The following is an 11,756-nucleotide window of genomic DNA, read 5'->3' as shown; positions in this document are numbered from 1 at the left end:
AGTGGTGGAAAACTGGAACGCTCTTCCGGAGGCTGTTATAGGGAAAACACCCTCCAGGGATTCAAGACAAAGTTAGACAAGTTCCTGCTGAACCAGAACGTACGCAGGTAGGCCTAGTCTCAGTTAGGGCGCTGGTCTTTGATCAGAGGGCCGCCGCGTGAGCGGATTGCTGGGCCCGATGGACCACTGGTCTGACCCATCAACAGCAATTCTTATGTTCTTATGTTTTTAGTTATATCAAGTGGACAAGACTGAAATTAACACATTTGCAGGATTTGAAGAGCATTTCAACCAACCGAGGGCCGCAATGGAAGACTTCGGGGGCTGCACATTGGAGGCCACTACTCTATGGGCCGCCCTGAGTTACCCAACACGAAGACACAAACAAGCATGAATCCCCTTGCTCCATTTTAATTTTTTTTTTTTCCATGCAAGCAGGAACATGTGTACAAAATGTGTCATGCCTCATAGATAAAATGTCCTTATAAATACCTAGGGAAAAGCAAGTGAATGCCCAACCACCAACTCCATTAATCCCTCAGCTGTACAAAGACTGTACTGTTGGTTAACCGGGTCCTGTGAAATCCAATCACAAACAGATCCTTGCTTTTGTGCAGGAAATGGATATAACGCACTCCTGGGCCATAGTTTTTAAAAATGCGTGAAACCTTGGAAGGAGAAAAAAAAAAAAAAAAATAAATGCATGAAATTACTCTTCCTCCAAAATTGTGGAAGAATTTTATAAAGCAAAACTAATAGGGGAAAAAATAATTTGAAAAATGTGTTAATACAATCTAAAGCAATCTTCCTAGTTGATGCTTCAACAGACTGAAGTATCATCCCCCTCAAACCAGTAAAAACAAGAAAAGCTGTAACATATCCCCCCTTATAGCCTCTCCAGGGACTGAGCAATGAAACCGGCGGTCTTAGTTCAGATGTTTACCACAAAGTGGCTGAGAAATTGCCATATCTGAGGGTATCTCTCCAGCAAACTCACTCTGAAACCTTCTGACTTACACATATCCAGTTTTTCGAGTCTCCGCTCATTTCATTCTCAGGAGTGTGAGAAAATTCCTCAATCACCGTCTTCTGATCCTCAGCCAGCAGCTTGACATGAAGCTCATAAACATGTTTGTCCAATTTGCTGTCTTCGTACCTGAAGGACAAAACGAGGAGAGTCACGTTAGACCCAACCAGAAGCTTTACAGAAGCGCACTTCAATTAAATCCCTACTCATGGCTTCAGCCCTCTTCACTGGCAGTTTTAATCTACTTCTCAAAGCAGAGATTAGACCCCCTCTCTCAATTTCCTAGAGCAGTGGTTCTTAAACTTGAGACCCCTCTCCCCCACCAGTTGGGTTTTCAAGATATCCCTAATGAATATGCATGAGGCAGATTTGCATATTACAGAGGTGACAGGCATGCAAATCTGCCTCATACATATATTCATTATCATTCACACTACGAGTTCACTAGAAAATCACTGCTTGTGTGTACAAACTTTCCACCAAAAAAAAAAACCACCACAAAATAATATCTTGAAAAAATAATTTTAAAAAATATGATATACTCAGACTCATAACCAAAATACCACAGGGTAGGCAAGGGATACCATGGGACCATCAAAGCCACATCAATGTCCCAACCGCCTATACCTTTGGCACACTTTTACAATCTTTTTATCGCCATCTCTGCAGCTATACTCGCTCGAGGAACGTAGAGAGAGGGGGGACATGATTGAGACGTTTAAATATATCACGGGCCGCATCGAGGTGGAAGATGATATCTTCTTTCTTAAAGGACCTTCGACCACAAGAGGTCATCCGCTGAAAATCAAAGGCGGGCAATTTCATGGCAACGCCAGGAAGTATTTCTTCACCGAAAGGGAATTGGAATGAACTTCCACTGCAGGTGATTAACGCTAGCAGCGTGCTCGATTTTAAAAAGAAATGGGATATGCATGTGGGATCTCTAGCGGGGTGAAGTCTGGGGGTGGGTCATTAGCGTTGGCAGACTTGATGGGCTATAGCCCTTTTCTGCCGTCATATTCTATGTTTCTATCTCAAACCAACCCTTGCCTATCCTTTGGCATTTTGGTTATGGGTCTGAGCACATAATTTTTTTTTCCAAGATATTATTTTGAAAGGGGAGTGCACTTGTGGTTTTTTGGTGGCATGGATATTCATTAGGGATATCTTGAAAACCCAACTGGCTGGGGGTCTCTCTGGACAGGTTTAAGAACCACTGTCCTAGAACAGGGGCATCCAACCTCGGCCCTCGCCAGGCCAGGTTTTCAGGATTTCCCCAAAGAATATGCATGAGATCTATCTGCATACAATGGGAGCGGTGCATGCAAACAGATCTCATGCAAATTCATTGGGGAAATCCTAAAAAAAATGCAGCCCTCGAAAACGGATATTGGATAATCCTGTCCTAGAGAGTTTATCTTTCACTCTGTGCTAAGTGGGTGTAAGGGGTTCTCTTGGTTAGCAGCAGCTCATCAGCAGTTTCATGTCCCAAGGCCCCAAAGAATATTTGTTCTATGCTGGTCTTTACTCATCACACCAGTGGCGTAGCAAGGGTGAGAGGTGCCTGGGGCACTAGCGCCCCTCCCCCCACCCTCTTCTCTGCCCCTCCCCCACCTCTACATGCTCCTCCCCCGTCCCCTCCTGCCATACGCACGCCACTTCCCTTCCCCCATACCTCTGTAACGTTCCTGACATGAGCAGCAACCCCCAACCTGCTGTCGCACCTAGGGCCACCAGACGTCCGGATTTCCCCAGACATGTCCAGGGGTCCAGATGGATTTTCAAAACCCGGCTGTGCCCGGGTTTTAAAAAAGCTTCCCTTCGGGCAGGAAGGCATTTGCGCATGTGCAGATGGCCTGCCCGACGAGAGCAGGCAGCCAGGGGAGGGGAGGGATTGGATGCAGGGCTGGGGCGGACTTGGGGGGGGCGGGGCGGAACCGGGGCATGACAGGGCGGAATGGGTGGAACTGGGCGGGCCTAGGGGGTCTGGATTTTCCAGAGAGAAAATCTGGTAACCCTAGTTGTGCCAGAGTCGGCTCTTTCTCTGACGACCCCCCCTGTTCCCCCCCTTTACTACGCCACTGCATCACACATTATTACTATTATTTCTATAGCGCTGAAAGGCGTATGCAGCGCTGTACATTTTAACATACAATAGACAGTCCCTGCTCAGAAGAGCTTACAATCTAATTTAGACAGGACATTTCAGGGGCAGGGAGATTATAGTGGGTCTAGGTATCTGACAGCAGTGAGGGGGAGTTAAGAGTTGAAAACAGTTTCAAAAAAGTGGGCCTTTAGGTTGGATTTGAACACTGCCGGGGATGGAGCACAACTTATCGATTCATGCAGCCTGTTCCAGGCATACGGCGCCGCAAGAAAGAAGGGACAGAGTCTGGAGTTGGCAGTGGAAGAGAAGGGTACAGATAAGAGGGGCTTGCCCGATGAGCGAAGATCACGGGGGGGGGGGGGGTGAGTGGAGCCTAGGGGGAGATAAGTGAGGAGAGATACTGGGGGGCTTCAGTGCAAATAAGTCAGCAAGAGGAGTTTAAACTGTATTCGGAAATGGATGGGGAGCCGATGAAGCGATTTGAGGAGAGGGGTAATGCGGGAATAGCGGCTCTCGCGGAATATAAGTCGCGCAGCAGAATTTTGAAGGGATTAACAAGAGAGATGGGCGGCGCGGGAGGCCCGAGAGAAGTACGCTGCGGCAGTCTAAGCTTTTCTCCAGGGAAGCAGGCTCTTTCCTGGGGGGTGGGGGAAGGGGATGTCCCTTCAAGGCATAGCTGTAGATTTCTCTCTTCATTAACCAATATGGGGTGCTCGAGCTGTCTTGATTGAAACTCATGCAAAACATATACCATTTCAAGGTGGTCTTTCTGTCCTGAGGTTGTACAGCATCGGATAAACACTATATCCTTGTATCCTTTATCTGCATCTGTGATCCCTTTCACTAAAATACCAGGTAATACATAGAAATAAAATGAAAAAAAATAATACCTTTTTTTTATTGGACCAACTTAATGTAGCTTATGATTAGCTTTCAAAGGTAAACCCTTCTTCCTCAGGGGTCAAAAGTTAGTCCAATAAAAAAAAGGTTGGGTTTTTTTTTTTTCCTTTTTGTTTTATTTCTACATATTACCTTGAAGAGTGAACTAACACAGCCACCACACCATTTTACTAAAATGCCAGGCTCTGAAAGACAAACTTAGGGCTAGATTCACTAAGCTTACCGACCGATTTGCGACCATTTTGTGACCCCCCCCTACCCGATTCACTAACCTTCCTCCCAATCTGATCTGCACCCGATCTGTACATGCAAATGAGGAGAAACGGCATGCAAAGTAGGAAGGATGCGATTCGCTAAACTAAAGAAGGAACACTGACTGGGGCTGGCCAATCCAAAAAGTAGCGACCGCTGAGGACCAGTGGCTTGTGCAAAAACTCCGCTCTCTGCCCCGACTCTCCAGCTCTTGCCACGACTCCGTGGTTTTAACCCGCGTTGTTTAAAGTGGAGCTGCACTACGGCGTCTTCTGTTAAGTTCCAGAACACGCCACGGTGCAGCCCCGCTTTAAACGCGCGGGTTAAAACCACGAGCTTGCGAAAAAGTTTTTTTTAAAAAAAAATGCAAAATAGCACAGAGCAAACACATGCGCAGACCATTTACAGAAGGGGTGTCCAACCTTTTTGCTTCCCTGGGCCGCATTGGCCGAAAAAAATGTTTCTGGGGCCACACAAACGCGCAAACACTGCAGCAAGACAGAGGAGGGAGCTGGCAAGACAGTAAACACCCAGGGGCAGCAGAGGAAAACACTGCATCGCCCTCGACCGGGGCCGCACAAAATACTTCACTGGGCCGCAGGTTGGACACCCCTGATCTATAGGCAAAGAAGATTATCTGCTCATGCGTCAGGATCTCTCTTCAGCGATTCGTGTGGTTGGTTTGGGGTGTGCCTCCAATCGGCATTATTTGCATAGGAACGTGATATGTATCGAGCGCCCGGCCACCTCACGGATCAGATCGGCCATGGATCGAATCGGATCCATGAGGTTAGCGAATCTAGCCCCTATTCTCGTCTGTAAGAATACTTCACAGTTTCTCCTTTCAGGGAACCTTCTACACAAACTCAAAAATAAATCATTCACAATACATTCTCCTGTAATTAAACTCCTGGGTGGTGCTTTCTCTCTTTTTTCCTTCCTTTGACTTCTGATTCAAGCCCTCAAATTCCCTCCTTGCTTCAACATTTAGACACTTCCATATCATACACAGGCTCAATTAAGAAGGAAACTCCTAGATGCATCTACAAGACCTGACTCGGAATCATGTTTCACCAGGAATACCGCCGGGGTCAAAAAAACTCCACATGCCTTCAGCTTTATTTATTAAGGGCATGAGAATTTCCTCCCACTTTGTCTACCAGCTTTGGCACCAATTACAGAAAAGGTAGGACCACGCCATGGCTTGTGTCATGCAAGGGTTAACCACAATGTTGATGGGGAAGAGGAATGTTCCTATCCCATTCTCAGATAACCTTGGGGTCCTCGCACTTGGTTCCATATTTCAGAGGAGGCACTAAGAATTAAGGGTAGGGTTACCAGGCGTCTGGACTTCCCCAGACATGTCCTCCTTTTTGAGAACATGTCCGGCACTTTATCCGGGTTTTGAAAAGCTTTCTCGAAACCACGTCGGGGCAGGAGGGCAGGCACCGGGGAGAAGAGGGGGGGCAGGACTGGGGGAGGGCTACGGTGGGATTTGGGGTGGGACTGGGGCATAATGGGGCGGGGATGGGTGGAATTGGGTGGGCCTAGGGCGTGTCTAGGGATCCGTATTTTACTAAAGTAAAAATAAAATCTGGTTAACCCTAATTAAGAGGCAATACATACAGGCATAGCAGCTCATCTAGGGCAAAACCTCCCAGTCCAATACATCCCCTTCTCCAGGATTCAGTCACTATGAGAAACGACCTTTAAATGAGCAGTACACAGTGGCGTAGCGAGGTTTAGGAGGAGCCCAGGGCGATATCCTCCTGCGCCTTCCCCACTCCCATGTCACTTTCGCGCCTTCCTTTCCCTCCCCCATACCTCTTTAAATCTTTGCCAGCACGAGCAGCTTCTCCGGCCTGCTGCTCGTGCCAGCGATGGCTTTCCCTCTGATGTCACTTCCTGGTCCTGTGACCCAGAAGTGATTTCAGAGGGGAGCCAGGCCGATATGAGCAGCAGGCCTAAGAAGTTGCTTGTGCTGGAGATTTAAAGGGGGAGGGGGGAAGGGAGGACGCAAGTGTGGTGTGGGGAGGCTGTGGAGAGGTGCCAGCGGTCCCCACCAAGAGAGAGGCTGGGGCAGCCTGCCCTACCCCTACCCCCTTACTATGCTACTGGCAGTAAAGTAAGGATACACTCTCATTTTAAAATGATATTAACAAATGGACATTTGTAGAATCACCATGGAAAATGACACCCCCCCTCCTCAAAATATTGTTGCTGTTTTTCTGTCAGCTGGTTAAAGTGACAGTGAACATCAAATAAGAAACTCCTTCCCCTCCTGGCCTTCTTGTAGAGTAAATAGTCGCCCTCCTCCCCCAATCACAGAAATATCTAAGTTACATCCATATCTTTCTGAAATCCCCGTGCAAAAGTCTAAAGTTGAGCTCCTCAATTTCTAGACCTCTCCTTACCCTACACTGAAGGTCTTGGGTCCTCCTGGGATAGGAAGGGGAGTCGACATGATACCCAGTCATTACTGCTTCACCAGTGCCATCACCCAAAATGGAACTGGCTGGTCTAAGAGTCTAAGGCTCATACAAATTAGATTTTGGTCTTTACACCAAATCAAACTAAAGTAGATAATATAATTACCAGTCAAGGATGTAGATGTCTGGCTGGTAGGAATCTAGCAGCTCTTCCCAGAGTCCCTCGGCCTTCAGATCCACGCACTGTTCTTTAATAGACCAGCTACAAAAATTTTTTAAAATAAGACAAGACACATATCCATTACACAAACTACACAGACTATGACAGAAACAAGGGACAGTATTTCACAGCATGCACAGTGGCGTAGTGAGTGGGGGCAGGGGTGCGGACCGCCCCTGGCGCCATCTTGTTAGGGGCACTGGCACCTCTCCACCCCCACACCACACTCATGCCTTCCCTTCACCCCGTATCTCTTTAAATCTTCACCAGTGCGATCAACTACTCTAGCCTTCTTGGCTCCCTCTGAAATCACTTCCGGGTCACGGGGCCAGGAAGTGACATCAGAGGGAAAGCCAATGCTGGCACGAGCAGCAAGCCATAGAAGCTGCTCGCACTGGCAAAGATTTAAAGGGGTATGGGGCGGGAAGGGAGGGCACGAGTGTAGCATGGGGGCAAAAGGGTGGGTGTGGGGGAGCGCCACCTTCGCTACACCACCGTGCTCATGGAGTTTAAAGCAACAGTGTCCTTGTTCTTGCTAATTACAGATCCTGTGTAATTCAGTTTGCCTTAGTTACTTTTTCCCTGCATCTGCTTATTTGTTTATCTGAGAAGTAAACCACCCAGAAGGTTACTCATCATTGTGTGAAATAGTAAGCCCTAATAAAACTTGGTTGATGCCTGGAATGCCCTCCCATGGGAGGTGTTGGGAGACAAAAACAGTGACAGAATTCCCAAAGATGTGGGATCTCTAATTAGAAAATGAATGGTATAAAAAAAAAACCAACAAAAAAAAAAACATGGCTTAAAACCAATGACTGCACGAGAAGTCTAAATGCTGAAAAATCAAAATAGGATCTGATTGTCCGAAGTTTCCACAGCATAAAATAGCTTTTCTTGATCACCACATTTGTCTTTTGATCCTCGAATAAATGCGGTGGATGTGTTCCTTCTTGGGCTTGCAGAATTTCGACTTTGTCAGCACAACACCGGTCCTTTTCCTTGGTTTTGTGTCTGCCTTACCTCCGCCCTCCCCAGTGTGCCCCTGGCACTATTCGTAAGAAGTAATTTTCTTACGTACAGCTTCTGCTACCTAGATAAATACCTTTAGATATCAGGCTCTAGATTTATATCGTGCCTTGTCTTAATGAAACCTAAGGTGATTTACAATAACAATAACAGCTGCTAGATAATAAAGTTTCCTTTCACCCAACCTCTTCTTAGGTCAGTGATTTTCACTCCTCAAGGGCCACCAACAAGTCAGGTTTTCAGGACATTCCAAAATGAATATACATGAGAGAGATTTGCATGTCTAGTTGCCCCATTATTTGCAAATCTCTCTCATACAAATTCATTAGGCATATCCTGAAAGCCTGATCGGAAGACAAAGATCCTATGCCAACTCATATAATGCAGTTCCTACCTGTCTTCATAATACACCGAAACAGTAGAGCAAAGTGTCCTAATTACGCTAAAGTAGGGTAAACCTATTTAAAAAAACCAAAACAGGTCTAAGTAATTTAAAGAACCTGAGGTGAATCAATCAAAAACTAGGTCAGAGAACTACATAAGTACATAAGCATAAGAATCACCAAACGGGGACAGACCAAAGGTCCATCCAGCTCAGTATCCTGTTTCCAACAGTGGCTTATCCAGGTTACAAGAACTTGCCAAATTTGTCCCGCACCAAGGTTAACTGCGGAAACCATCCCCATGTCATTCTTTAAGGAGAGAGGGAAGAATCAGAGTATGAATGGGCTCAGCCACTGACCCTCAAGCCTTGCATTGAAGAATGCTGGTGTAGAAGGAGTGAGGTTGAGATAGACACTAAAGAATGACAGTCTCTGGAATCTAGAGCAGATACTGTGATGTCATAATGCCTCATTCCACCAATAAGAGCCAACCTCATCAGTGATGTCACAATGGGTTCATTATCCTAAAATTGGCTCTCATAAGAATCAGAGTATGAATGGGCTCATCCACTGACCCTCAAGCCTTGCATTGAAGAATGCTGGTGTAGAAGGACTGAGGTTGAGATAGACAGTAAAGAATGACAGTATCTGGTATCCAGAGCAGACATTGCGATGTCATAATGCTTGATTCCACAAATGCCTAAGAGCCAACCTCATCAGTGATGTTACAATGGGTTCATTATCCTATTCTTGGCTCACATAAGAATCTGAGTATGGATGGGCTCAGCCACTGAACCTCAAGCCTTGCATTGAAGAATGCTGGTGTAGATGGACTGAGGCTGAGATAGACACTAAAGAATGACAAGGGATGGTTTCCACAGAGACAGGAACAAATTCTGTCCCCGTGTCATTCTCTAGGACAAATTTTAGGCTGTTTATCCCAGGAATAAGCAGTGAATTTTCCCAAATCCACCTTAATGCTTTTTTGGTAGGAATTTCTCCAAACCTTTTTTTAAAAACCCTGCTATGCTAATGGATTTTGCCACATTCTAAAGGGGTTAGGATTTGATATACTGCCTTTCGGTAGTTACAAATTACATATTATATATAGGTACTTATTTTGTATCTGGAGCAATAGAGGATAAATTGACTCGCCCGTCACAAGAGCTGCAGTGAGAATCAAACCAGTTCCCCAAGTACTCAAACCACTACACTAACCAGTTAGACTGTGAGCTTGCCAGGACAGATAGGGAAAATACATAAGAGTATTTACTATCCAATGCACTGTACACCACTTTGGGTGAATCTCTTCATGAAAAGGCAATTAATCTAAATACTTAATAATAATAACCACTAGGGTTACTCCAGAATTTAATTACACGTTGAGTGAAGAAATACTTTCTCACATATTAAAAACCAAACAAACAAACTTTGACAGGATAGTAAAGAAAAACAAATTATTGGCATAAACTCTCAAGCATAAAACTTGACACAGCTGTGTTTCGGCTGCTTCCTGCATCAGGGGTTGTCTACAATCTATAAAACATATATACACACACACCCTGCCCCACACACCCCTTTTTACAAAGCTTGACTAGTGGCTAAGTGGTTTCTTTCTTTCTTTAAATCCCTATGGGCTTCGGGGCAGTTACCATAGCAGCCCGCACTATTGGGTTTTGAAAAAAGGGGGTTAAAGAAGTATCTTCTATACCAGTGTTTTTCAACCTTTTTACACCTATGGACCGGCAGAAATAAAAGAATTATTCTGTGGACCGGCATCGGTCCGTGGACAGGCAGTTGAAGAACACTGGGCTTAGTCATGGGCCAGACCCCGCCCATCTCTACCCAATCTCCACCCCAGACCCCGCCCCCATAATAGTACTAATTGCACCTTGCATGTCCCGTGCCTCATCTGGAGGCTTTCCCTCTGACGTCGCAACGTCAGAGAGAAGGCTTCCGGTTCAGGCGCAGGAAGCGCGTAGGAGCCACTGCCCGTGGCTTTGTGCACCGAATCAGGGAGCCGGCTCAAAGATAACGCCGCATTGATCGCACCATGGACCGGCGGTTGAAGAAAACTGTTTTGGGCCTGATGCACGTGCTGGCCCTGTGGACCGGCAGGAAATTTCTGTGGACCGCCACTGGTCCATGGACCGGTGGTTGAAGAACAGTGTTCTATACTGTCAGAATCCCTGTTTGTAAAATCCAGGGTCTTTGACCTAGTTCTTTCATGTTTCATCCTGATGTTTCTATTAGCTTGACAAGTAGGGTTACCAGACATCTGGATTTACCCGGACATGTCCTCTTTTTAGCTTCCAGCTCGGGACCGCGTCGGGAAGGCATCTGCGCATGTGTGCATGCTTGTGACATCATCGCATCACACCTGTGCATGCACAGATGTCCTCTCGACGCGGCTCCAAGTATGACAATAGATTGAGGGGCGGGGCTGGGGGGGTGGAGCAGAATGGGGCATGAGTGGGTGGGACCGGGTGGGCCTTAGGGCAGGGCCATGGATCCAGATTTTACAATAGTAAAATCTGGTAACCCTACTCTCATGTACTGTTTCTATTCAGAAAATCAGTCGGTCCTTATGCAGATGAATGTTATCCAGTACCAGCAGTAAATTCAACCACACAGCGCCAACAACCAAAAACTGCCTCTCTCGCCCATTCTAACTGGGTTTCTGATGCAGCTGGAATTACCAGCAATTCCCTGTTAATGGATGCAAGCCAACACCCTAATACACACTGTCCTAATTTATCCCAGAGATAATCAGTCCCAAAATATTCAAACCTTAAAGGCAAATAGCCTTAGCTTGAACTCAGCTCAGAATTCTCTTGGTATCCAGTGCAATTATCTTAATAATGGGGACACGTCTTAGTCATACAATCCTAGCGGCTGGATTCAAAACAATTTTCTTTCTTTCTTTCTTTCTAAATGTTGATATAACCCTTTCACAAACAAACTCTGTTCAAAGCAGTTTATAGCATAAAACGCAAGTAGTGAGGCATCCAAAGTTTGCAATTCAGGCATGAAGAACTTATGGACCATTGGATCTTTGGTTGATCTCACAACAGAGGGCCAAGAAAGACTACCAGGAAAGGGGCTCTGTCCAAGGGTGACCCTACACCAGGGATCTCAAAGTCCCTCCTTAAGGGCCGCAATCCAGTCGGGTTTTCAGGATTTCCCTAATGAATATGCATTGAAAGCAGTGCATGCACATAGATCTCATGCATATTCATTGGGGAAATCCTGAAAACCCGACTGGATTGCGGCCCTCAAGGAGGGACTTTGAGACCCCTGCCCTACACTGTAATAGGGGCATGCAACCCAGAAATTTTTTTTTTTAGTTTTCCCATGTCATCTGTAGAATTTTTTGCTCTTTATAAATCTTTTTTTCTAGGGGGACCAATAT

At 46.0% G+C, this 11,756-nt stretch overlaps 1 protein-coding gene across 2 annotated transcripts in view; it reads right to left on the bottom strand.

The window, feature by feature from the left end:
* Positions 1-363: 363 nt before the first annotated feature.
* Positions 364-11,756, bottom strand: part of NCCRP1 (NCCRP1, F-box associated domain containing) — a 36,314-nt gene continuing 24,921 nt past the window's right edge. For both annotated transcript variants that reach the window (XM_033953958.1, XM_033953959.1), the window contains 3 exons: positions 6,882-6,977; positions 1,018-1,156; positions 364-668 (listed from right to left, as the gene is read on the bottom strand). In XM_033953958.1, the coding sequence (XP_033809849.1) occupies positions 531-668; positions 1,018-1,156; positions 6,882-6,977 (373 nt within the window). In that variant the 3' untranslated portion in view covers positions 364-530. The remainder of the gene's footprint in view (positions 669-1,017; positions 1,157-6,881; positions 6,978-11,756) is intronic.

Source organism: Geotrypetes seraphini, chromosome 8 (genome assembly GCF_902459505.1).
Source record: "Geotrypetes seraphini chromosome 8, aGeoSer1.1, whole genome shotgun sequence".
NCBI classification, from domain to species: domain Eukaryota; kingdom Metazoa; phylum Chordata; class Amphibia; order Gymnophiona; family Dermophiidae; genus Geotrypetes; species Geotrypetes seraphini.
Note: the sequence above shows the minus strand (reverse complement) of the source record. Positions and strands in the feature narration are given on the sequence as shown.